A 25,819-nucleotide genomic window follows, 5' to 3' on the forward strand; every position below is an offset into this window, starting at 1 on the left:
GAACTTTGGAAATCGGGAGGTTTTCTGATTTCTCCTGGAAGTCTCAAATCTACCTGGCTCTGTAGACCAGATTTAGATGGATTTGGGACATGATTTCGTGGCCTGGATTAGAAATGTAGGCTTCTGTCTTTGCAGCCTATCAGTAGGATTAATGGTCATTTTTGCCTCGTACTTACTGGTATTGTATCTGACTAGTGCATCCTGTACAGTCTTAAATGCTACTGTGTGGGTACTTTCACTATTATATTTTGACACAAAATGTACATGAGAGACCAACTGTGTGTAGATGCAGGCAATGTTGTCCCGATAAACTGATGATCCGTGGATTCTGACAATGGTGTTGATCTGAAGCTCACAGATGAAAGTCCTGGTGGCTGACTTTGCCTTTGGTCAAAGGGGAGGATGATAAGTGTAAACGCACCTAGGAACTTGCAGTTGGGAGCTGAGAGGCATGGTTGAATCTTCCCTATCAAACATAAACAACTCCTACAAAATATCTTAACCAGTCAAGATGGCTCAGTGATTGTCCTGCAAGAAGACGTAGAAAGTTTACTCTATGTTTGAAACCAGAGAGATTCAACGGTCTGCAATCAAGACCACGTTAATCCCCGTACCTCCCAGGTAAAGTGGCCAGGACCATCACCAAATGGCCCCATTTAGGAAAACCAGTCCCTACTCCCTAAACACTCCTTAGACTCCCCTCACCAACTCCTAAAATCAGCTCCCTATGATGTGCTTATTTTCCTGTGTTATTTGTTTCCCTTGAGGCAGCACACCAAACAAGCCCAGTCTTGTTGGAATACAGTGTGTGGTCATTGGGTGGCTGTCGACGCCTGTGCAAATCTGGGAGCCCATTTGGAGCCTCCCTGCACCTCCGTCCCTCAAGGCCTGCCCTGGTTCACCCCCAGCAGATCTGCTCCAACCTCCTTTGAATTAAGCCTGAAGACAACCTTTGATTCCCAGGCATCAGAAAGGCTAAACTAATCAGATGATTAGGTTTGGCATGAAAGGATTCAACTCAGAGCAGATAATTACTTGGAATGAATTATGTTGGGAAGAGCTATGGTGATTGGACAACGACTCTAGGGTGGCTCAAGGGGCGGGTCATTTGGATCCCTTATTAAGGACAGAGCCCAGACCCTTCCTCACTATTTCCAAGTGTTCGGCCAACTGGTTGCTTGGACTTGCTCCTCTTCTGAATCTGGTCAGAGGAAAGCATGGACATGGGAACAAGAACTGTCACCGAGCAGCCATGGTGGACCCTGCCTGAAAACTTTGTTGCTCCGATGGTGGTCCACATGGAAGCGGACCAGGAGGAGCTTATCTTCGGTGAGTGGCCTTTGCTAACGTCCCCTCCTTCAGCCTTGTCTTCTCAGGTTTCAATGTTTCCCTACTGTGCCGCCTTCATAGATCTCGGCTCCTTTCCCCCAAGGCCACGTCCCCACTCCCCAAGGGCTGGTGGCTGACATTCCCTCCTCTCACCTCTTCTGCTCACAGGGCACAATGACACATACCTTCCCTGCATCGAGATGAACAGCCGCACCCTTATCCAGCTGGAGAGCTGGTTCACAGCTACAGGCCAGACTCGTGTGACTGTAGTGGGACCACGCAGGGCCAGGCAGTGGCTGCTGCACATGTTCTGTTGCGTGGGGAGCCAGGACCCCTGTCGTCATGCTCGAGGTAGGTATCCTCCGCTGAACTGTGGTGGTGGAGGGGCTCGATGGTAGAGTTCTGGCTGAGTTGTGTGGCATCTCGGATTCTTGAAGAATCCCTGGTGTGGCTGGGGAATCCAGGTGCTTCCCAGAGTCCGTTGGGAAAGGAAGGGCTCATTTCTGTGGCCAGGTAGCCAGGAGGTGTAAATGGGTTGCCTTGGAAGGCCTGGGCTGGGGTGACATCCTCACTGCAATGTCCCTGGTGGAGTCCCGGCCTGCCAAGGGCCCCAGTAATGGGCTTCGCTTCACCAGCCCTGGACCTTTCTTTTTTTGCAGGTCTCGAGATGCTGGAGCGTGTGCGGAGCCAGCCCCTGACCAACAATGACCTGGTCGCCTCCATTAGCGTGCCACTGTACACTGGAGACCTGTCTGTGTCTCCCAGGATAAGTGGAACCATCTGTTTTAGCTTTCGTCAGCCTTCCCCTTACCGAGTGATTGGCTACTCGGAATTCCATCTCTGAGTTGACTCTATCCATAATTAAGGACTGATTTCCCCAGAGAAGTGCAGACGAGAGGAGAAATCTTGGTTTTGCTTTTGGTGAGAACGACAAGAAGGACACTGAAGAAAGCTTCAATTTGTGTCTGACTCCTGTCCCTCTGATGCCTCTAGGCACGTGTCTGAGGGAAGTCTCCTGAATCTAAGAAAGTGTTATATTGGCAAAGCAATCCAATAAAATAAGCTACCTAAGATGCAAAGCCTTTGGTGTGCTGTCCTCTTTTCTTAGGGTGAACTTATTAGCCCCGAGTTTTCCTGGACCTTAAAGTGCAGACAAACGGGGAGGATGGAAAGGTGGGAGGGAGGGTCCAGATAGACATGGAAAGTGTTCCCACCCCAAGTTCCTGGTGAAGTAGGCAGCCAGGGAACCTGGTGAACACCAGGTGGCCAACACATCCCTGAATGCCCAAGTCTGTGGGTGGGAGTAAGGGTGGAGCCGGTGGTTTCTGGGGAGCAAAGGCTTCTGAAGTCCCTCATGCCATGAATTCAATCAACTAGGAAGGCTTCCTGAATCTCTTGAAGAATATTCGGATTGTCAAGTCTATATTTGGATCTGTCTAGCCAAAAATTACGGCAAGCTAAACCTGTCCTCATTTGAACTCTCCTTTTCAAAATCGCCCCTTCTGCGGCCGTCCGTATCTGACAATGAGGCAACTGCAGTCCTCTAGGAGAGTGACGATGGTGACTGGGACCGGAGTGGAGTGGTAGTAGTGTTAGGAGATGGTTGAATCTGGACCATAATTTGAAGCCAACAAGGTGTGCTAATTACATGGTTTTTACAAGGCCAGTTACCAAATGTAAGTTAGAAAGGTCATATTCACAGTAGAAAACACTTAGAGAAAATGCTGAGAGAAGTCAAGTGGTATGGCCGGGCACTGTGGCTCATCCTTGTAATTCCAGCACTTTGCGTGGCCGAGGGGGGTTCAGGAGTTTCAGACCAGCATGGGCAACTTGGTGAATCCCTGTCTCTCTCCTAAATAATAAAAAATTAGCCGGGTTTCGTGGTGGGCCACTGTCATCCCATCTGCTGGGAGATGGGGCTGCGGTGGGAGGATTGATTGAGCATGGGAGGCAGAGGTTGCAGTGAGTGGAGCTCGAGCCACCGTCCTCCAGTCTGGGTGACGGAGGGAGACCCTATCTCAAGAAACAAAACAAGCCGAAACCTGTAAAGGAGTGAAGCACATTCTACAATAGTAGGCAAAAGAAGATAAATGGTCAGGTGCGCTGGCTCATGCCTGTCATCCCAGCACGTTGGGAGGCTGAGGCGGGTGCATTACCTGAGGTCAGGTGTTTGAGACCAGCCTGGCCAACATGGTGAAACCCTGTCTCTACTAAAAATACAAAAAGTAGCTGGGCGTAGTGGTGCATGCCTGTGATCCCAGCTGCTAGAGGGGCCGAGGCAGGAGCATTGCTTGAACCTGGGAGGCAGAGGTTGCAATCAGCTGAGATTGTGCCACTACACTCCTCACTCCAGCCTGGGCAACAGTGCGAGACTCTGTCTCAAAACAACAACAACAACAGCAAAGGAAAGCACTGTATTATTGCCAATAGCAGGCATTACAGGCATATTATGCCAAGGGCTCTCTGTTCACCTTGTGTCGGCTTCCTCTTCGGGTTGGTAGCAAAATACTCATAGCCGTTTCCAGAAACATATCCCGTCATAAGGACACAGAAGGAAAGAAGACAGGAGTCATTTTGTGTGTCCCTTTTCAGAAATGAGACATCCTACGAGGGAAGCCTCCTTTGGGTTTTACTTCCTTTCAAAACTGGGACTTGTGCTGTTTCCTAAAGCAATCACTGGCAGGGGGAATGGGATTATCATGATTAGTGTAAACCAATCACCTGGAGTTAAACTGATGTTAGGAGTTAGTGTCCATCAGCACTAAATACGATTTTGTTTTTCTTTATTTTGACGTCATCTGGGAGGTGAAAAATTGCAATCGTCAGCCAGAGATTGACAGAGTGATAGAGCCACTGAATAAGAAATGTATTTATGACCTGGGAAACTGAGATTCCAGCTCCTCAAGAGGCTGAGGCAGGACAATCGCTTGAACCTGGAAGGCGGAGGATGCAATAAGCCGATTGTGTCACCTCACTCTGGCCTGATGACAGAGTGAGATCCTGCCTCAAACAAAGAAAAAAGGAACAAAAGGAAATGATATTTCATTTGACTGCATATTTCTTAGCATAGTCCTGCTTTCTAAATACCGCCCGGCATAGTGGCTCATGCCAGTAATCCCAGCCCTTTGAGAGGTGGAGGCTTGTGGATCTCTTGAGGCCAGGAGTTGGAGACTACCCTAGACAACGTGGTGGACCTAGTATCTACTAAAAATACAAAAGTTAGTTGGGCATGGTGGTACGTGCCTCTCATCCCAGCTGATTGGGAGGCTGAAGCAGGAGAATCACTCGAACCTGGGAGGCGGAGGTTGCAGTGAACTGAGATCATGCCATTGTACTCTAGCCTGGATGACAGAGTGAGACCCGGTTTCAAATAAATAAATAAATTAGTAAATAAATAAATAAATAAAATGAGGCCGGGTGCAGTGCCTCATGCCTGTAATCCCGATGCTTTGGGAGGCTGAGGCAAGAGGATCCCTTGAGTATAGGAGTTTGAGAATGCAGTAAGCTATGATCACGACACTATTCTCTGGCCTGGGCAATAGACCTTGTCTCTCAAAACAAAACAAGGAAAACAAAACCAAAAAACCGTATTATCATCAGAAAATTATCAACATTTCTGGTTTCAGACGTGCGTGTCTTGCTGTGAGTCCACACCAAGCAGGGACAGGCAAAGCCAAGAGCATCAGGGCTCCTCTCCTTCCTGTATTTCCCATGAATCTATGAAAGGAAGATGATTACTTACTCCATGTGTTACACTTGCAAACCTTGCCTTTTTTATTGCTCTAAAATGTGAGGTAACCAAGATTGTGCATAACTAGCATTAGACAACTCACCATCTCTACTCGGTCCCTGCACAGACTCATATAAGGTATTCACATTTCTCTCCACTCTTGGGGGAACAGCCTGCAATGGGAAAGCAGTGAGTGGGCGTTGGTGCTTTCCCAGGGTTCTAGCCGGCTGCACCCCCTCCCTGCCTACATACACTTCTTTGGGGCGCAGAGCTCCTCCTTCAGCTGAGGGCCCTGTGGGTATTAGCCAGGGAGCCGCCTCAGGTTGGGTCGCTGTTGTTGCTGCTCCCACAGCTGCAGGAGGAAGAGGTGGAAAGATGCTGGGCGCGAACTCAGTCTGGAATCTGATTTGTTTTTAGGTTTTGTTTTCCATTTTTTTGAGACAGGGTCTTACTCTGTCACCCAGGCTGGCTCCAGTAGTGCGATCTCAGTTCACTGCAGCCTCTGTTCCCGGGTTCAAGCGACTCTCGCCTCAGCCTCCAGAGTAGCTGGGACTACAGGTGTGGGCCACCATGCCCTGCTACCTTTTTATTCTGGTAGAGATGAGGTTTTGCCATGCTGCCTAGGGTGGTCTCAAACTGCTCAGCTCGAGATCAGCTGCGTTGGCCTTCCCAGGTGCTGGGATTACAGGTGGGCGCCACCTGGCCTGGCTGGGATTTGAGTTTCAAAAGTGTTTTTGGAGCCACTTGCCCAAAATCTAGAAATAAGAAATCCTGATGGCTGTCTTCAAAATACAACCCAAATTCATACATTTCAACCAACAGTACTCTAGTCTAAAATGTAATTTCTGATTTCTTTTTTCAAAAATTCAGTCCCAGGCTGGGTGCGGTGGCTCGCACATGTAATCCCAACGCTTTGAGAGTCCGTGGTGGACACATCATGTGATATCAGAAGTTTGAGACCAGGCTGGTTAACATGGTAAAACACGTCTCTACCTAAAATACAAAAATTGGCTGGGCAAGGTGGCTCATACCTGTAATCCCAGCACTTTGGGAGGCTGAGGTGATTGGATGGCCTGAGGTCAGGAGTTCAAGACCAGCCTGAACAACAGGGTAAAACCCTCTCTCTACTGAAAATACAAAAATTAACTGGGCAAGCTGGCAGGTGTCTGTAATCCCAGCTACTCGGGAGGCTGAGGCAGGAGAATTGGTTAAACCTGGGAGGCAGGGGTTGTGGTTAGCCAAGATGGCGACGTCGCACTCCAGCCTGGACAACAAGAGCAAAACTCAGTTTCAAAACAAAACAAAACACAAAAATTAGTGGACTTCGGTGGTGTACACCCGCAGTCTCAGCTACTTGGGGGGCTGAGGTGGGAGAATTGCTGGAGCCCAGGCAGTTGAGGGAAACTTGAGCAGAGATCCTGTGCTGCAGCTTGGGGAAGAGAGTGAGACTCTGTCTCCAACAAATTAAAAAATTAATTAACAAACAGAAATTAATAAATAATTAATTAAATGAAATTCAGCTCCAAAGTCCAAGGTCTTCAAGCTATTTAGATGTCTTATATCTTTTTTAAAAAAATGACATTAAAGGACATTTCAGTGCTAAGATGTCTTTTATCTGAATATCTTGCAATGACCACCGTTAATAAAAATATTTGTACTTTTAATTTATTAAAGAAAAAATTAATAAAATATTTAGATTTGCTTGATATTCCCTAAATTTTAAGTATTCAAACACACTATGAGTTTTCTTTTGGTTACCAAACTCAGAATAACATAAAAACTGAGAAGTCAAAATCAAAGTTTTGTTTTCCAGGCTTAATTATAATAAAATGGATACTTATTTTTTTTTAGATGCAGTCTCAGTCCATCACCGAGGCTGGAGTACAGTGGCACAGTCTCTGTTCACTGCAACCTCTGCCTCCCGCGTTCAAGCCATTCTCCTGCCTGAGCCTCCAGAGCGGCTGAGATGACAGACACGTGCCACCTGCCCGGCTAATTTTTGTAGTTTCAGTAAAGACAGGGTTTCACCATGTTGGCCAGGCTGGTCTCGAATTGCGGACCTCAGGTGATCCACACTCACTTTGGTCTGGCAAAGTGTTGGGATTACAGGCATGAGCCGCTGCACCTGAGGTCTTTAGAAATGACATGTACTTCTAAAGTGAGAAAAACCCACCGGTTTATTGTACAGTGACATATAACTGGTAACGCGCTGATTTTAAAACAGAAAGCTAACCATTGTCAATTATTAATTAGCGACACTCATAATGTACTTGATGGGGTAAAGGGAAGTCCCTGGGCATTTGTTAGCGGCTCCTTAACTCTGATGACAGCTCTCCCTCTCTTACTTGAGTAGGGTGTGTTCGTGATGATTTGAGCTGTTTCAGGGAACTATCCGTGCTTTGTACAGATATTTTAGAACCTCATTTTTATAATGTTAATGCTTCTTGTTAAAGTTCGTATTTAAAAAACCAGGTAGATGTTTTCAAGTATTCTACGCCATCGCCAGTCTGAATTTAGGTTAGCATATGACCTTCTCCAAGAAGCCATATCAGCTCTAGTGGTTGAATTGTTCTCTTTCACTCAGCAAATAGGAGATGAAAAAATGAAATATTTCTGTGATGGAGGGGCCTGGTAAAACCAAATATTTGTACAGACTCTAGATGTGTGATTGAATTATGAAAAATATCAGAGAACTTTGGAAATCGGGAGGTTTTCTGATTTCTCCTGGAAGTCTCAAATCTACCTGGCTCTGTAGACCAGATTTAGATGGATTTGGGACATGATTTCGTGGCCTGGATTAGAAATGTAGGCTTCTGTCTTTGCAGCCTATCAGTAGGATTAATGGTCATTTTTGCCTCGTACTTACTGGTATTGTATCTGACTAGTGCATCCTGTACAGTCTTAAATGCTACTGTGTGGGTACTTTCACTATTATATTTTGACACAAAATGTACATGAGAGACCAACTGTGTGTAGATGCAGGCAATGTTGTCCCGATAAACTGATGATCCGTGGATTCTGACAATGGTGTTGATCTGAAGCTCACAGATGAAAGTCCTGGTGGCTGACTTTGCCTTTGGTCAAAGGGGAGGATGATAAGTGTAAACGCACCTAGGAACTTGCAGTTGGGAGCTGAGAGGCATGGTTGAATCTTCCCTATCAAACATAAACAACTCCTACAAAATATCTTAACCAGTCAAGATGGCTCAGTGATTGTCCTGCAAGAAGACGTAGAAAGTTTACTCTATGTTTGAAACCAGAGAGATTCAACGGTCTGCAATCAAGACCACGTTAATCCCCGTACCTCCCAGGTAAAGTGGCCAGGACCATCACCAAATGGCCCCATTTAGGAAAACCAGTCCCTACTCCCTAAACACTCCTTAGACTCCCCTCACCAACTCCTAAAATCAGCTCCCTATGATGTGCTTATTTTCCTGTGTTATTTGTTTCCCTTGAGGCAGCACACCAAACAAGCCCAGTCTTGTTGGAATACAGTGTGTGGTCATTGGGTGGCTGTCGACGCCTGTGCAAATCTGGGAGCCCATTTGGAGCCTCCCTGCACCTCCGTCCCTCAAGGCCTGCCCTGGTTCACCCCCAGCAGATCTGCTCCAACCTCCTTTGAATTAAGCCTGAAGACAACCTTTGATTCCCAGGCATCAGAAAGGCTAAACTAATCAGATGATTAGGTTTGGCATGAAAGGATTCAACTCAGAGCAGATAATTACTTGGAATGAATTATGTTGGGAAGAGCTATGGTGATTGGACAACGACTCTAGGGTGGCTCAAGGGGCGGGTCATTTGGATCCCTTATTAAGGACAGAGCCCAGACCCTTCCTCACTATTTCCAAGTGTTCGGCCAACTGGTTGCTTGGACTTGCTCCTCTTCTGAATCTGGTCAGAGGAAAGCATGGACATGGGAACAAGAACTGTCACCGAGCAGCCATGGTGGACCCTGCCTGAAAACTTTGTTGCTCCGATGGTGGTCCACATGGAAGCGGACCAGGAGGAGCTTATCTTCGGTGAGTGGCCTTTGCTAACGTCCCCTCCTTCAGCCTTGTCTTCTCAGGTTTCAATGTTTCCCTACTGTGCCGCCTTCATAGATCTCGGCTCCTTTCCCCCAAGGCCACGTCCCCACTCCCCAAGGGCTGGTGGCTGACATTCCCTCCTCTCACCTCTTCTGCTCACAGGGCACAATGACACATACCTTCCCTGCATCGAGATGAACAGCCGCACCCTTATCCAGCTGGAGAGCTGGTTCACAGCTACAGGCCAGACTCGTGTGACTGTAGTGGGACCACGCAGGGCCAGGCAGTGGCTGCTGCACATGTTCTGTTGCGTGGGGAGCCAGGACCCCTGTCGTCATGCTCGAGGTAGGTATCCTCCGCTGAACTGTGGTGGTGGAGGGGCTCGATGGTAGAGTTCTGGCTGAGTTGTGTGGCATCTCGGATTCTTGAAGAATCCCTGGTGTGGCTGGGGAATCCAGGTGCTTCCCAGAGTCCGTTGGGAAAGGAAGGGCTCATTTCTGTGGCCAGGTAGCCAGGAGGTGTAAATGGGTTGCCTTGGAAGGCCTGGGCTGGGGTGACATCCTCACTGCAATGTCCCTGGTGGAGTCCCGGCCTGCCAAGGGCCCCAGTAATGGGCTTCGCTTCACCAGCCCTGGACCTTTCTTTTTTTGCAGGTCTCGAGATGCTGGAGCGTGTGCGGAGCCAGCCCCTGACCAACAATGACCTGGTCGCCTCCATTAGCGTGCCACTGTACACTGGAGACCTGTCTGTGTCTCCCAGGATAAGTGGAACCATCTGTTTTAGCTTTCGTCAGCCTTCCCCTTACCGAGTGATTGGCTACTCGGAATTCCATCTCTGAGTTGACTCTATCCATAATTAAGGACTGATTTCCCCAGAGAAGTGCAGACGAGAGGAGAAATCTTGGTTTTGCTTTTGGTGAGAACGACAAGAAGGACACTGAAGAAAGCTTCAATTTGTGTCTGACTCCTGTCCCTCTGATGCCTCTAGGCACGTGTCTGAGGGAAGTCTCCTGAATCTAAGAAAGTGTTATATTGGCAAAGCAATCCAATAAAATAAGCTACCTAAGATGCAAAGCCTTTGGTGTGCTGTCCTCTTTTCTTAGGGTGAACTTATTAGCCCCGAGTTTTCCTGGACCTTAAAGTGCAGACAAACGGGGAGGATGGAAAGGTGGGAGGGAGGGTCCAGATAGACATGGAAAGTGTTCCCACCCCAAGTTCCTGGTGAAGTAGGCAGCCAGGGAACCTGGTGAACACCAGGTGGCCAACACATCCCTGAATGCCCAAGTCTGTGGGTGGGAGTAAGGGTGGAGCCGGTGGTTTCTGGGGAGCAAAGGCTTCTGAAGTCCCTCATGCCATGAATTCAATCAACTAGGAAGGCTTCCTGAATCTCTTGAAGAATATTCGGATTGTCAAGTCTATATTTGGATCTGTCTAGCCAAAAATTACGGCAAGCTAAACCTGTCCTCATTTGAACTCTCCTTTTCAAAATCGCCCCTTCTGCGGCCGTCCGTATCTGACAATGAGGCAACTGCAGTCCTCTAGGAGAGTGACGATGGTGACTGGGACCGGAGTGGAGTGGTAGTAGTGTTAGGAGATGGTTGAATCTGGACCATAATTTGAAGCCAACAAGGTGTGCTAATTACATGGTTTTTACAAGGCCAGTTACCAAATGTAAGTTAGAAAGGTCATATTCACAGTAGAAAACACTTAGAGAAAATGCTGAGAGAAGTCAAGTGGTATGGCCGGGCACTGTGGCTCATCCTTGTAATTCCAGCACTTTGCGTGGCCGAGGGGGGTTCAGGAGTTTCAGACCAGCATGGGCAACTTGGTGAATCCCTGTCTCTCTCCTAAATAATAAAAAATTAGCCGGGTTTCGTGGTGGGCCACTGTCATCCCATCTGCTGGGAGATGGGGCTGCGGTGGGAGGATTGATTGAGCATGGGAGGCAGAGGTTGCAGTGAGTGGAGCTCGAGCCACCGTCCTCCAGTCTGGGTGACGGAGGGAGACCCTATCTCAAGAAACAAAACAAGCCGAAACCTGTAAAGGAGTGAAGCACATTCTACAATAGTAGGCAAAAGAAGATAAATGGTCAGGTGCGCTGGCTCATGCCTGTCATCCCAGCACGTTGGGAGGCTGAGGCGGGTGCATTACCTGAGGTCAGGTGTTTGAGACCAGCCTGGCCAACATGGTGAAACCCTGTCTCTACTAAAAATACAAAAAGTAGCTGGGCGTAGTGGTGCATGCCTGTGATCCCAGCTGCTAGAGGGGCCGAGGCAGGAGCATTGCTTGAACCTGGGAGGCAGAGGTTGCAATCAGCTGAGATTGTGCCACTACACTCCTCACTCCAGCCTGGGCAACAGTGCGAGACTCTGTCTCAAAACAACAACAACAACAGCAAAGGAAAGCACTGTATTATTGCCAATAGCAGGCATTACAGGCATATTATGCCAAGGGCTCTCTGTTCACCTTGTGTCGGCTTCCTCTTCGGGTTGGTAGCAAAATACTCATAGCCGTTTCCAGAAACATATCCCGTCATAAGGACACAGAAGGAAAGAAGACAGGAGTCATTTTGTGTGTCCCTTTTCAGAAATGAGACATCCTACGAGGGAAGCCTCCTTTGGGTTTTACTTCCTTTCAAAACTGGGACTTGTGCTGTTTCCTAAAGCAATCACTGGCAGGGGGAATGGGATTATCATGATTAGTGTAAACCAATCACCTGGAGTTAAACTGATGTTAGGAGTTAGTGTCCATCAGCACTAAATACGATTTTGTTTTTCTTTATTTTGACGTCATCTGGGAGGTGAAAAATTGCAATCGTCAGCCAGAGATTGACAGAGTGATAGAGCCACTGAATAAGAAATGTATTTATGACCTGGGAAACTGAGATTCCAGCTCCTCAAGAGGCTGAGGCAGGACAATCGCTTGAACCTGGAAGGCGGAGGATGCAATAAGCCGATTGTGTCACCTCACTCTGGCCTGATGACAGAGTGAGATCCTGCCTCAAACAAAGAAAAAAGGAACAAAAGGAAATGATATTTCATTTGACTGCATATTTCTTAGCATAGTCCTGCTTTCTAAATACCGCCCGGCATAGTGGCTCATGCCAGTAATCCCAGCCCTTTGAGAGGTGGAGGCTTGTGGATCTCTTGAGGCCAGGAGTTGGAGACTACCCTAGACAACGTGGTGGACCTAGTATCTACTAAAAATACAAAAGTTAGTTGGGCATGGTGGTACGTGCCTCTCATCCCAGCTGATTGGGAGGCTGAAGCAGGAGAATCACTCGAACCTGGGAGGCGGAGGTTGCAGTGAACTGAGATCATGCCATTGTACTCTAGCCTGGATGACAGAGTGAGACCCGGTTTCAAATAAATAAATAAATTAGTAAATAAATAAATAAATAAAATGAGGCCGGGTGCAGTGCCTCATGCCTGTAATCCCGATGCTTTGGGAGGCTGAGGCAAGAGGATCCCTTGAGTATAGGAGTTTGAGAATGCAGTAAGCTATGATCACGACACTATTCTCTGGCCTGGGCAATAGACCTTGTCTCTCAAAACAAAACAAGGAAAACAAAACCAAAAAACCGTATTATCATCAGAAAATTATCAACATTTCTGGTTTCAGACGTGCGTGTCTTGCTGTGAGTCCACACCAAGCAGGGACAGGCAAAGCCAAGAGCATCAGGGCTCCTCTCCTTCCTGTATTTCCCATGAATCTATGAAAGGAAGATGATTACTTACTCCATGTGTTACACTTGCAAACCTTGCCTTTTTTATTGCTCTAAAATGTGAGGTAACCAAGATTGTGCATAACTAGCATTAGACAACTCACCATCTCTACTCGGTCCCTGCACAGACTCATATAAGGTATTCACATTTCTCTCCACTCTTGGGGGAACAGCCTGCAATGGGAAAGCAGTGAGTGGGCGTTGGTGCTTTCCCAGGGTTCTAGCCGGCTGCACCCCCTCCCTGCCTACATACACTTCTTTGGGGCGCAGAGCTCCTCCTTCAGCTGAGGGCCCTGTGGGTATTAGCCAGGGAGCCGCCTCAGGTTGGGTCGCTGCTGTTGCTGCTCCCACAGCTGCAGGAGGAAGAGGTGGAAAGATGCTGGGCGCGAACTCAGTCTGGAATCTGATTTGTTTTTAGGTTTTGTTTTCCATTTTTTTGAGACAGGGTCTTACTCTGTCACCCAGGCTGGCTCCAGTAGTGCGATCTCAGTTCACTGCAGCCTCTGTTCCCGGGTTCAAGCGACTCTCGCCTCAGCCTCCAGAGTAGCTGGGACTACAGGTGTGGGCCACCATGCCCTGCTACCTTTTTATTCTGGTAGAGATGAGGTTTTGCCATGCTGCCTAGGGTGGTCTCAAACTGCTCAGCTCGAGATCAGCTGCGTTGGCCTTCCCAGGTGCTGGGATTACAGGTGGGCGCCACCTGGCCTGGCTGGGATTTGAGTTTCAAAAGTGTTTTTGGAGCCACTTGCCCAAAATCTAGAAATAAGAAATCCTGATGGCTGTCTTCAAAATACAACCCAAATTCATACATTTCAACCAACAGTACTCTAGTCTAAAATGTAATTTCTGATTTCTTTTTTCAAAAATTCAGTCCCAGGCTGGGTGCGGTGGCTCGCACATGTAATCCCAACGCTTTGAGAGTCCGTGGTGGACACATCATGTGATATCAGAAGTTTGAGACCAGGCTGGTTAACATGGTAAAACACGTCTCTACCTAAAATACAAAAATTGGCTGGGCAAGGTGGCTCATACCTGTAATCCCAGCACTTTGGGAGGCTGAGGTGATTGGATGGCCTGAGGTCAGGAGTTCAAGACCAGCCTGAACAACAGGGTAAAACCCTCTCTCTACTGAAAATACAAAAATTAACTGGGCAAGCTGGCAGGTGTCTGTAATCCCAGCTACTCGGGAGGCTGAGGCAGGAGAATTGGTTAAACCTGGGAGGCAGGGGTTGTGGTTAGCCAAGATGGCGACGTCGCACTCCAGCCTGGACAACAAGAGCAAAACTCAGTTTCAAAACAAAACAAAACACAAAAATTAGTGGACTTCGGTGGTGTACACCCGCAGTCTCAGCTACTTGGGGGGCTGAGGTGGGAGAATTGCTGGAGCCCAGGCAGTTGAGGGAAACTTGAGCAGAGATCCTGTGCTGCAGCTTGGGGAAGAGAGTGAGACTCTGTCTCCAACAAATTAAAAAATTAATTAACAAACAGAAATTAATAAATAATTAATTAAATGAAATTCAGCTCCAAAGTCCAAGGTCTTCAAGCTATTTAGATGTCTTATATCTTTTTTAAAAAAATGACATTAAAGGACATTTCAGTGCTAAGATGTCTTTTATCTGAATATCTTGCAATGACCACCGTTAATAAAAATATTTGTACTTTTAATTTATTAAAGAAAAAATTAATAAAATATTTAGATTTGCTTGATATTCCCTAAATTTTAAGTATTCAAACACACTATGAGTTTTCTTTTGGTTACCAAACTCAGAATAACATAAAAACTGAGAAGTCAAAATCAAAGTTTTGTTTTCCAGGCTTAATTATAATAAAATGGATACTTATTTTTTTTTAGATGCAGTCTCAGTCCATCACCGAGGCTGGAGTACAGTGGCACAGTCTCTGTTCACTGCAACCTCTGCCTCCCGCGTTCAAGCCATTCTCCTGCCTGAGCCTCCAGAGCGGCTGAGATGACAGACACGTGCCACCTGCCCGGCTAATTTTTGTAGTTTCAGTAAAGACAGGGTTTCACCATGTTGGCCAGGCTGGTCTCGAATTGCGGACCTCAGGTGATCCACACTCACTTTGGTCTGGCAAAGTGTTGGGATTACAGGCATGAGCCGCTGCACCTGAGGTCTTTAGAAATGACATGTACTTCTAAAGTGAGAAAAACCCACCGGTTTATTGTACAGTGACATATAACTGGTAACGCGCTGATTTTAAAACAGAAAGCTAACCATTGTCAATTATTAATTAGCGACACTCATAATGTACTTGATGGGGTAAAGGGAAGTCCCTGGGCATTTGTTAGCGGCTCCTTAACTCTGATGACAGCTCTCCCTCTCTTACTTGAGTAGGGTGTGTTCGTGATGATTTGAGCTGTTTCAGGGAACTATCCGTGCTTTGTACAGATATTTTAGAACCTCATTTTTATAATGTTAATGCTTCTTGTTAAAGTTCGTATTTAAAAAACCAGGTAGATGTTTTCAAGTATTCTACGCCATCGCCAGTCTGAATTTAGGTTAGCATATGACCTTCTCCAAGAAGCCATATCAGCTCTAGTGGTTGAATTGTTCTCTTTCACTCAGCAAATAGGAGATGAAAAAATGAAATATTTCTGTGATGGAGGGGCCTGGTAAAACCAAATATTTGTACAGACTCTAGATGTGTGATTGAATTATGAAAAATATCAGAGAACTTTGGAAATCGGGAGGTTTTCTGATTTCTCCTGGAAGTCTCAAATCTACCTGGCTCTGTAGACCAGATTTAGATGGATTTGGGACATGATTTCGTGGCCTGGATTAGAAATGTAGGCTTCTGTCTTTGCAGCCTATCAGTAGGATTAATGGTCATTTTTGCCTCGTACTTACTGGTATTGTATCTGACTAGTGCATCCTGTACAGTCTTAAATGCTACTGTGTGGGTACTTTCACTATTATATTTTGACACAAAATGTACATGAGAGACCAACTGTGTGTAGATGCAGGCAATGTTGTCCCGATAAACTGATGATCCGTGGATTCTGACAATGGTGTTGATCTGAAGCTCACAGATGAAAGTCCTGGTGGCTGACTTTGCCTTTGGTCAAAGGGGAGGATGATAAGTGTAAACGCACCTAGGAACTTGCAGTTGGGAGCTGAGAGGCATGGTTGAATCTTCCCTATCAAACATAAACAACTCCTACAAAATATCTTAACCAGTCAAGATGGCTCAGTGATTGTCCTGCAAGAAGACGTAGAAAGTTTACTCTATGTTTGAAACCAGAGAGATTCAACGGTCTGCAATCAAGACCACGTTAATCCCCGTACCTCCCAGGTAAAGTGGCCAGGACCATCACCAAATGGCCCCATTTAGGAAAACCAGTCCCTACTCCCTAAACACTCCTTAGACTCCCCTCACCAACTCCTAAAATCAGCTCCCTATGATGTGCTTATTTTCCTGTGTTATTTGTTTCCCTTGAGGCAGCACACCAAACAAGCCCAGTCTTGTTGGAATACAGTGTGTGGTCATTGGGTGGCTGTCGACGCCTGTGCAAATCTGGGAGCCCATTTGGAGCCTCCCTGCACCTCCGTCCCTCAAGGCCTGCCCTGGTTCACCCCCAGCAGATCTGCTCCAACCTCCTTTGAATTAAGCCTGAAGACAACCTTTGATTCCCAGGCATCAGAAAGGCTAAACTAATCAGATGATTAGGTTTGGCATGAAAGGATTCAACTCAGAGCAGATAATTACTTGGAATGAATTATGTTGGGAAGAGCTATGGTGATTGGACAACGACTCTAGGGTGGCTCAAGGGGCGGGTCATTTGGATCCCTTATTAAGGACAGAGCCCAGACCCTTCCTCACTATTTCCAAGTGTTCGGCCAACTGGTTGCTTGGACTTGCTCCTCTTCTGAATCTGGTCAGAGGAAAGCATGGACATGGGAACAAGAACTGTCACCGAGCAGCCATGGTGGACCCTGCCTGAAAACTTTGTTGCTCCGATGGTGGTCCACATGGAAGCGGACCAGGAGGAGCTTATCTTCGGTGAGTGGCCTTTGCTAACGTCCCCTCCTTCAGCCTTGTCTTCTCAGGTTTCAATGTTTCCCTACTGTGCCGCCTTCATAGATCTCGGCTCCTTTCCCCCAAGGCCACGTCCCCACTCCCCAAGGGCTGGTGGCTGACATTCCCTCCTCTCACCTCTTCTGCTCACAGGGCACAATGACACATACCTTCCCTGCATCGAGATGAACAGCCGCACCCTTATCCAGCTGGAGAGCTGGTTCACAGCTACAGGCCAGACTCGTGTGACTGTAGTGGGACCACGCAGGGCCAGGCAGTGGCTGCTGCACATGTTCTGTTGCGTGGGGAGCCAGGACCCCTGTCGTCATGCTCGAGGTAGGTATCCTCCGCTGAACTGTGGTGGTGGAGGGGCTCGATGGTAGAGTTCTGGCTGAGTTGTGTGGCATCTCGGATTCTTGAAGAATCCCTGGTGTGGCTGGGGAATCCAGGTGCTTCCCAGAGTCCGTTGGGAAAGGAAGGGCTCATTTCTGTGGCCAGGTAGCCAGGAGGTGTAAATGGGTTGCCTTGGAAGGCCTGGGCTGGGGTGACATCCTCACTGCAATGTCCCTGGTGGAGTCCCGGCCTGCCAAGGGCCCCAGTAATGGGCTTCGCTTCACCAGCCCTGGACCTTTCTTTTTTTGCAGGTCTCGAGATGCTGGAGCGTGTGCGGAGCCAGCCCCTGACCAACAATGACCTGGTCGCCTCCATTAGCGTGCCACTGTACACTGGAGACCTGTCTGTGTCTCCCAGGATAAGTGGAACCATCTGTTTTAGCTTTCGTCAGCCTTCCCCTTACCGAGTGATTGGCTACTCGGAATTCCATCTCTGAGTTGACTCTATCCATAATTAAGGACTGATTTCCCCAGAGAAGTGCAGACGAGAGGAGAAATCTTGGTTTTGCTTTTGGTGAGAACGACAAGAAGGACACTGAAGAAAGCTTCAATTTGTGTCTGACTCCTGTCCCTCTGATGCCTCTAGGCACGTGTCTGAGGGAAGTCTCCTGAATCTAAGAAAGTGTTATATTGGCAAAGCAATCCAATAAAATAAGCTACCTAAGATGCAAAGCCTTTGGTGTGCTGTCCTCTTTTCTTAGGGTGAACTTATTAGCCCCGAGTTTTCCTGGACCTTAAAGTGCAGACAAACGGGGAGGATGGAAAGGTGGGAGGGAGGGTCCAGATAGACATGGAAAGTGTTCCCACCCCAAGTTCCTGGTGAAGTAGGCAGCCAGGGAACCTGGTGAACACCAGGTGGCCAACACATCCCTGAATGCCCAAGTCTGTGGGTGGGAGTAAGGGTGGAGCCGGTGGTTTCTGGGGAGCAAAGGCTTCTGAAGTCCCTCATGCCATGAATTCAATCAACTAGGAAGGCTTCCTGAATCTCTTGAAGAATATTCGGATTGTCAAGTCTATATTTGGATCTGTCTAGCCAAAAATTACGGCAAGCTAAACCTGTCCTCATTTGAACTCTCCTTTTCAAAATCGCCCCTTCTGCGGCCGTCCGTATCTGACAATGAGGCAACTGCAGTCCTCTAGGAGAGTGACGATGGTGACTGGGACCGGAGTGGAGTGGTAGTAGTGTTAGGAGATGGTTGAATCTGGACCATAATTTGAAGCCAACAAGGTGTGCTAATTACATGGTTTTTACAAGGCCAGTTACCAAATGTAAGTTAGAAAGGTCATATTCACAGTAGAAAACACTTAGAGAAAATGCTGAGAGAAGTCAAGTGGTATGGCCGGGCACTGTGGCTCATCCTTGTAATTCCAGCACTTTGCGTGGCCGAGGGGGGTTCAGGAGTTTCAGACCAGCATGGGCAACTTGGTGAATCCCTGTCTCTCTCCTAAATAATAAAAAATTAGCCGGGTTTCGTGGTGGGCCACTGTCATCCCATCTGCTGGGAGATGGGGCTGCGGTGGGAGGATTGATTGAGCATGGGAGGCAGAGGTTGCAGTGAGTGGAGCTCGAGCCACCGTCCTCCAGTCTGGGTGACGGAGGGAGACCCTATCTCAAGAAACAAAACAAGCCGAAACCTGTAAAGGAGTGAAGCACATTCTACAATAGTAGGCAAAAGAAGATAAATGGTCAGGTGCGCTGGCTCATGCCTGTCATCCCAGCACGTTGGGAGGCTGAGGCGGGTGCATTACCTGAGGTCAGGTGTTTGAGACCAGCCTGGCCAACATGGTGAAACCCTGTCTCTACTAAAAATACAAAAAGTAGCTGGGCGTAGTGGTGCATGCCTGTGATCCCAGCTGCTAGAGGGGCCGAGGCAGGAGCATTGCTTGAACCTGGGAGGCAGAGGTTGCAATCAGCTGAGATTGTGCCACTACACTCCTCACTCCAGCCTGGGCAACAGTGCGAGACTCTGTCTCAAAACAACAACAACAACAGCAAAGGAAAGCACTGTATTATTGCCAATAGCAGGCATTACAGGCATATTATGCCAAGGGCTCTCTGTTCACCTTGTGTCGGCTTCCTCTTCGGGTTGGTAGCAAAATACTCATAGCCGTTTCCAGAAACATATCCCGTCATAAGGACACAGAAGGAAAGAAGACAGGAGTCATTTTGTGTGTCCCTTTTCAGAAATGAGACATCCTACGAGGGAAGCCTCCTTTGGGTTTTACTTCCTTTCAAAACTGGGACTTGTGCTGTTTCCTAAAGCAATCACTGGCAGGGGGAATGGGATTATCATGATTAGTGTAAACCAATCACCTGGAGTTAAACTGATGTTAGGAGTTAGTGTCCATCAGCACTAAATACGATTTTGTTTTTCTTTATTTTGACGTCATCTGGGAGGTGAAAAATTGCAATCGTCAGCCAGAGATTGACAGAGTGATAGAGCCACTGAATAAGAAATGTATTTATGACCTGGGAAACTGAGATTCCAGCTCCTCAAGAGGCTGAGGCAGGACAATCGCTTGAACCTGGAAGGCGGAGGATGCAATAAGCCGATTGTGTCACCTCACTCTGGCCTGATGACAGAGTGAGATCCTGCCTCAAACAAAGAAAAAAGGAACAAAAGGAAATGATATTTCATTTGACTGCATATTTCTTAGCATAGTCCTGCTTTCTAAATACCGCCCGGCATAGTGGCTCATGCCAGTAATCCCAGCCCTTTGAGAGGTGGAGGCTTGTGGATCTCTTGAGGCCAGGAGTTGGAGACTACCCTAGACAACGTGGTGGACCTAGTATCTACTAAAAATACAAAAGTTAGTTGGGCATGGTGGTACGTGCCTCTCATCCCAGCTGATTGGGAGGCTGAAGCAGGAGAATCACTCGAACCTGGGAGGCGGAGGTTGCAGTGAACTGAGATCATGCCATTGTACTCTAGCCTGGATGACAGAGTGAGACCCGGTTTCAAATAAATAAATAAATTAGTAAATAAATAAATAAATAAAATGAGGCCGGGTGCAGTGCCTCATGCCTGTAATCCCGATGCTTTGGGAGGCTGAGGCAAGAGGATCCCTTGAGTATAGGAGTTTGAGAATGCAGTAAGCTATGATCACGACACTATTCTCTGGCCTGGGCAATAGACCTTGTCTCTCAAAACAAAACAAGGAAAACAAAACCAAAAAACCGTATTATCATCAGAAAATTATCAACATTTCTGGTTTCAGACGTGCGTGTCTTGCTGTGAGTCCACACCAAGCAGGGACAGGCAAAGCCAAGAGCATCAGGGCTCCTCTCCTTCCTGTATTTCCCATGAATCTATGAAAGGAAGATGATTACTTACTCCATGTGTTACACTTGCAAACCTTGCCTTTTTTATTGCTCTAAAATGTGAGGTAACCAAGATTGTGCATAACTAGCATTAGACAACTCACCATCTCTACTCGGTCCCTGCACAGACTCATATAAGGTATTCACATTTCTCTCCACTCTTGGGGGAACAGCCTGCAATGGGAAAGCAGTGAGTGGGCGTTGGTGCTTTCCCAGGGTTCTAGCCGGCTGCACCCCCTCCCTGCCTACATACACTTCTTTGGGGCGCAGAGCTCCTCCTTCAGCTGAGGGCCCTGTGGGTATTAGCCAGGGAGCCGCCTCAGGTTGGGTCGCTGTTGTTGCTGCTCCCACAGCTGCAGGAGGAAGAGGTGGAAAGATGCTGGGCGCGAACTCAGTCTGGAATCTGATTTGTTTTTAGGTTTTGTTTTCCATTTTTTTGAGACAGGGTCTTACTCTGTCACCCAGGCTGGCTCCAGTAGTGCGATCTCAGTTCACTGCAGCCTCTGTTCCCGGGTTCAAGCGACTCTCGCCTCAGCCTCCAGAGTAGCTGGGACTACAGGTGTGGGCCACCATGCCCTGCTACCTTTTTATTCTGGTAGAGATGAGGTTTTGCCATGCTGCCTAGGGTGGTCTCAAACTGCTCAGCTCGAGATCAGCTGCGTTGGCCTTCCCAGGTGCTGGGATTACAGGTGGGCGCCACCTGGCCTGGCTGGGATTTGAGTTTCAAAAGTGTTTTTGGAGCCACTTGCCCAAAATCTAGAAATAAGAAATCCTGATGGCTGTCTTCAAAATACAACCCAAATTCATACATTTCAACCAACAGTACTCTAGTCTAAAATGTAATTTCTGATTTCTTTTTTCAAAAATTCAGTCCCAGGCTGGGTGCGGTGGCTCGCACATGTAATCCCAACGCTTTGAGAGTCCGTGGTGGACACATCATGTGATATCAGAAGTTTGAGACCAGGCTGGTTAACATGGTAAAACACGTCTCTACCTAAAATACAAAAATTGGCTGGGCAAGGTGGCTCATACCTGTAATCCCAGCACTTTGGGAGGCTGAGGTGATTGGATGGCCTGAGGTCAGGAGTTCAAGACCAGCCTGAACAACAGGGTAAAACCCTCTCTCTACTGAAAATACAAAAATTAACTGGGCAAGCTGGCAGGTGTCTGTAATCCCAGCTACTCGGGAGGCTGAGGCAGGAGAATTGGTTAAACCTGGGAGGCAGGGGTTGTGGTTAGCCAAGATGGCGACGTCGCACTCCAGCCTGGACAACAAGAGCAAAACTCAGTTTCAAAACAAAACAAAACACAAAAATTAGTGGACTTCGGTGGTGTACACCCGCAGTCTCAGCTACTTGGGGGGCTGAGGTGGGAGAATTGCTGGAGCCCAGGCAGTTGAGGGAAACTTGAGCAGAGATCCTGTGCTGCAGCTTGGGGAAGAGAGTGAGACTCTGTCTCCAACAAATTAAAAAATTAATTAACAAACAGAAATTAATAAATAATTAATTAAATGAAATTCAGCTCCAAAGTCCAAGGTCTTCAAGCTATTTAGATGTCTTATATCTTTTTTAAAAAAATGACATTAAAGGACATTTCAGTGCTAAGATGTCTTTTATCTGAATATCTTGCAATGACCACCGTTAATAAAAATATTTGTACTTTTAATTTATTAAAGAAAAAATTAATAAAATATTTAGATTTGCTTGATATTCCCTAAATTTTAAGTATTCAAACACACTATGAGTTTTCTTTTGGTTACCAAACTCAGAATAACATAAAAACTGAGAAGTCAAAATCAAAGTTTTGTTTTCCAGGCTTAATTATAATAAAATGGATACTTATTTTTTTTTAGATGCAGTCTCAGTCCATCACCGAGGCTGGAGTACAGTGGCACAGTCTCTGTTCACTGCAACCTCTGCCTCCCGCGTTCAAGCCATTCTCCTGCCTGAGCCTCCAGAGCGGCTGAGATGACAGACACGTGCCACCTGCCCGGCTAATTTTTGTAGTTTCAGTAAAGACAGGGTTTCACCATGTTGGCCAGGCTGGTCTCGAATTGCGGACCTCAGGTGATCCACACTCACTTTGGTCTGGCAAAGTGTTGGGATTACAGGCATGAGCCGCTGCACCTGAGGTCTTTAGAAATGACATGTACTTCTAAAGTGAGAAAAACCCACCGGTTTATTGTACAGTGACATATAACTGGTAACGCGCTGATTTTAAAACAGAAAGCTAACCATTGTCAATTATTAATTAGCGACACTCATAATGTACTTGATGGGGTAAAGGGAAGTCCCTGGGCATTTGTTAGCGGCTCCTTAACTCTGATGACAGCTCTCCCTCTCTTACTTGAGTAGGGTGTGTTCGTGATGATTTGAGCTGTTTCAGGGAACTATCCGTGCTTTGTACAGATATTTTAGAACCTCATTTTTATAATGTTAATGCTTCTTGTTAAAGTTCGTATTTAAAAAACCAGGTAGATGTTTTCAAGTATTCTACGCCATCGCCAGTCTGAATTTAGGTTAGCATATGACCTTCTCCAAGAAGCCATATCAGCTCTAGTGGTTGAATTGTTCTCTTTCACTCAGCAAATAGGAGATGAAAAAATGAAATATTTCTGTGATGGAGGGGCCTGGTAAAACCAAATATTTGTACAGACTCTAGATGTGTGATTGAATTATGAAAAATATCAGAGAACTTTGGAAATCGGGAGGTTTTCTGATTTCTCCTGGAAGTCTCAAATCTACCTGGCTCTGTAGACCAGATTTAGATGGATTTGGGACATGATTTCGTGGCCTGGATTAGAAATGTAGGCTTCTGTCTTTGCAGCCTATCAGTAGGATTAATGGTCATTTTTGCCTCGTACTTACTGGTATTGTATCTGACTAGTGCATCCTGTACAGTCTTAAATGCTACTGTGTGGGTACTTTCACTATTATATTTTGACACAAAATGTACATGAGAGACCAACTGTGTGTAGATGCAGGCAATGTTGTCCCGATAAACTGATGATCCGTGGATTCTGACAATGGTGTTGATCTGAAGCTCACAGATGAAAGTCCTGGTGGCTGACTTTGCCTTTGGTCAAAGGGGAGGATGATAAGTGTAAACGCACCTAGGAACTTGCAGTTGGGAGCTGAGAGGCATGGTTGAATCTTCCCTATCAAACATAAACAACTCCTACAAAATATCTTAACCAGTCAAGATGGCTCAGTGATTGTCCTGCAAGAAGACGTAGAAAGTTTACTCTATGTTTGAAACCAGAGAGATTCAACGGTCTGCAATCAAGACCATGTTAATCCCCGTACCTCCCAGGTAAAGTGGCCAGGACCATCACCAAATGGCCCCATTTAGGAAAACCAGTCCCTACTCCCTAAACACTCCTTAGACTCCCCTCACCAACTCCTAAAATCAGCTCCCTATGATGTGCTTATTTTCCTGTGTTATTTGTTTCCCTTGAGGCAGCACACCAAACAAGCCCAGTCTTGTTGGAATACAGTGTGTGGTCATTGGGTGGCTGTCGACGCCTGTGCAAATCTGGGAGCCCATTTGGAGCCTCCCTGCACCTCCGTCCCTCAAGGCCTGCCCTGGTTCACCCCCAGCAGATCTGCTCCAACCTCCTTTGAATTAAGCCTGAAGACAACCTTTGATTCCCAGGCATCAGAAAGGCTAAACTAATCAGATGATTAGGTTTGGCATGAAAGGATTCAACTCAGAGCAGATAATTACTTGGAATGAATTATGTTGGGAAGAGCTATGGTGATTGGACAACGACTCTAGGGTGGCTCAAGGGGCGGGTCATTTGGATCCCTTATTAAGGACAGAGCCCAGGCCCTTCCTCACTATTTCCAAGTGTTTGGCCAACTGGTTGCTTGGACTTGCTCCTCTTCTGAATCTGGTCAGAGGAAAGCATGGACATGGGAACAAGAACTGTCACCGAGCAGCCGTGGTGGACCCTGCCTGAAAACTTTGTTGCTCCGATGGTGTTCCACATGGAAGCGGACCAGGAGGAGCTTATCTTCGGTGAGTGGCGTTTGCTAACGTCCCCTCCTTCAGCCTTGTCTTCTCAGGTTTCAATCTTTCCCTACTGTGCCGCCTTCATAGATCTCGGCTCCTTTCCCCCAAGGCCACGTCCCCACTCCCCAAGGGCTGGTGGCTGACATTCCCTCCTCTCACCTCTTCTGCTCACAGGGCACAATGACACATACCTTCCCTGCATCGAGATGAACAGCCGCACCCTTATCCAGCTGGAGAGCTGGTTCACAGCTACAGGCCACACTCGTGTGACTGTAGTGGGACCACGCAGGGCCAGGCAGTGGCTGCTGCACATGTTCTGTTGCGTGGGGAGCCAGGACCCCTGTCGTCATGCTCGAGGTAGGTATCCTCGGCTGAACTATGGTGGTGGAGGGGCTCGATGGTAGAGTTCTGGCTGAGTTGTGTGGCATCTCGGATTCTTGAAGAATCCCTGGTGTGGCTGGGGAATCCAGGTGCTTCCCAGAGTCCGTTGGGAAAGGAAGGGCTCATTTCTGTGGCCAGGTAGCCAGGAGGCGTAAATGGGTTGCCTTGGAAGGCCTGGGCTGGGGTGACATCCCCACTGCAATATCCCTGGTGGAGTCCCGGCCTGCCAAGGGCCCCAGTAATGGGCTTCGCTTCACCAGCCCTGGACCTTTCTTTTTTTGCAGGTCTCGAGATGCTGGAGCGTGTGCGGAGCCAGCCCCTGACCAACAATGACCTGGTCGCCTCCATTAGCGTGCCACTGTACACTGGAGACCTGTCTGTGTCTCCCAGGATAAGTGGAACCATCTGTCTTAGCTTTCGTCAGCCTTCCCCTTACCGAGTGATTGGCTATTCGGAATTCCATCTCTGAGTTGACTCTATCTATAATTAAGGACTGATCTCCCCAGGGAAGTGCAGATGAGAGGAGAAATCTTGGTTTTGCTTTTGGTGAGAACGACAAGAAGGACACTGAAGAAAGCTTCAATTTGTGTCTGACTCCTGTCCCTCTGATGCCTTCTAGGCATGTGTCTTAGGGAAGTCTCCTGAATGTAAGAACGTGTTATATTGGCAAAGCAGTCCAATAAAGTAAGCTACCTAAGATGCAAAGCCTTTGATGTACTGTCCTCCTTTTCCTTAGGATCAACTTATTCAGCTCTGCAGGGGCTTCTCTGGGCAAGGCCAGTGCTGAGGTCTGGGGAGTTCCAGCCTAGGGAAGGAGCCAGGCACACAATTTAGCTCTTTCAGGAACTAGTCCTCTCAGGCCTGGAGC

The 25,819-nt window shown here is 47.4% G+C and overlaps 4 protein-coding genes across 4 annotated transcripts; all 4 read left to right on the top strand.

Moving 5' to 3' along the window:
- The first annotated feature begins 1,217 nt into the window (after positions 1-1,217).
- On the top strand, positions 1,218-2,173 carry LOC141584157 (KH homology domain-containing protein 1-like). Its single transcript, XM_074397080.1, has 3 exons — positions 1,218-1,329; positions 1,498-1,680; positions 1,989-2,173. The coding sequence occupies exons 1-3, from the start codon at positions 1,218-1,220 to the stop codon at positions 2,171-2,173; spliced, it is 480 nt and encodes a 159-aa protein (XP_074253181.1).
- A 6,793-nt stretch (positions 2,174-8,966) lies between these two features.
- Positions 8,967-9,922, top strand: LOC141584156 (KH homology domain-containing protein 1-like). The gene is made up of 3 exons (XM_074397079.1): positions 8,967-9,078; positions 9,247-9,429; positions 9,738-9,922. Exons 1-3 carry the CDS (start codon positions 8,967-8,969, stop codon positions 9,920-9,922), a joined length of 480 nt encoding a protein of 159 aa, XP_074253180.1.
- Positions 9,923-16,715: 6,793 nt separating this feature from the next.
- On the top strand, positions 16,716-17,671 carry LOC120363257 (KH homology domain-containing protein 1-like). Its single transcript, XM_039467802.1, has 3 exons — positions 16,716-16,827; positions 16,996-17,178; positions 17,487-17,671. The coding sequence occupies exons 1-3, from the start codon at positions 16,716-16,718 to the stop codon at positions 17,669-17,671; spliced, it is 480 nt and encodes a 159-aa protein (XP_039323736.1).
- Positions 17,672-24,464: 6,793 nt separating this feature from the next.
- LOC120363256 (KH homology domain-containing protein 1-like) lies at positions 24,465-25,420 on the top strand. The gene is made up of 3 exons (XM_039467801.2): positions 24,465-24,576; positions 24,745-24,927; positions 25,236-25,420. Exons 1-3 carry the CDS (start codon positions 24,465-24,467, stop codon positions 25,418-25,420), a joined length of 480 nt encoding a protein of 159 aa, XP_039323735.2.
- Positions 25,421-25,819: the final 399 nt, after the last annotated feature.

This window comes from Saimiri boliviensis, chromosome 4 (genome assembly GCF_048565385.1).
Source record: "Saimiri boliviensis isolate mSaiBol1 chromosome 4, mSaiBol1.pri, whole genome shotgun sequence".
NCBI classification, from domain to species: domain Eukaryota; kingdom Metazoa; phylum Chordata; class Mammalia; order Primates; family Cebidae; genus Saimiri; species Saimiri boliviensis.

What these genes read in the sequence shown, in the direction of transcription:
- LOC141584157 (XM_074397080.1), top strand. Translation starts at nt 1,218, where the DNA reads ATGGACATGGGAACAAGAACTGTCACCGAGCAGCCATGGTGGACCCTG. An exon ending in CCAGGAGGAGCTTATCTTCG is followed by an intron (nt 1,330 to 1,497) that starts GTGAGTGGCCTT and finishes TTCTGCTCACAG; the next exon opens with GGCACAATGACACATACCTT. An exon ending in CCCCTGTCGTCATGCTCGAG is followed by an intron (nt 1,681 to 1,988) that starts GTAGGTATCCTC and finishes CTTTTTTTGCAG; the next exon opens with GTCTCGAGATGCTGGAGCGT.
- LOC141584156 (XM_074397079.1), top strand. Translation starts at nt 8,967, where the DNA reads ATGGACATGGGAACAAGAACTGTCACCGAGCAGCCATGGTGGACCCTG. An exon ending in CCAGGAGGAGCTTATCTTCG is followed by an intron (nt 9,079 to 9,246) that starts GTGAGTGGCCTT and finishes TTCTGCTCACAG; the next exon opens with GGCACAATGACACATACCTT. An exon ending in CCCCTGTCGTCATGCTCGAG is followed by an intron (nt 9,430 to 9,737) that starts GTAGGTATCCTC and finishes CTTTTTTTGCAG; the next exon opens with GTCTCGAGATGCTGGAGCGT.
- LOC120363257 (XM_039467802.1), top strand. Translation starts at nt 16,716, where the DNA reads ATGGACATGGGAACAAGAACTGTCACCGAGCAGCCATGGTGGACCCTG. An exon ending in CCAGGAGGAGCTTATCTTCG is followed by an intron (nt 16,828 to 16,995) that starts GTGAGTGGCCTT and finishes TTCTGCTCACAG; the next exon opens with GGCACAATGACACATACCTT. An exon ending in CCCCTGTCGTCATGCTCGAG is followed by an intron (nt 17,179 to 17,486) that starts GTAGGTATCCTC and finishes CTTTTTTTGCAG; the next exon opens with GTCTCGAGATGCTGGAGCGT.
- LOC120363256 (XM_039467801.2), top strand. Translation starts at nt 24,465, where the DNA reads ATGGACATGGGAACAAGAACTGTCACCGAGCAGCCGTGGTGGACCCTG. An exon ending in CCAGGAGGAGCTTATCTTCG is followed by an intron (nt 24,577 to 24,744) that starts GTGAGTGGCGTT and finishes TTCTGCTCACAG; the next exon opens with GGCACAATGACACATACCTT. An exon ending in CCCCTGTCGTCATGCTCGAG is followed by an intron (nt 24,928 to 25,235) that starts GTAGGTATCCTC and finishes CTTTTTTTGCAG; the next exon opens with GTCTCGAGATGCTGGAGCGT.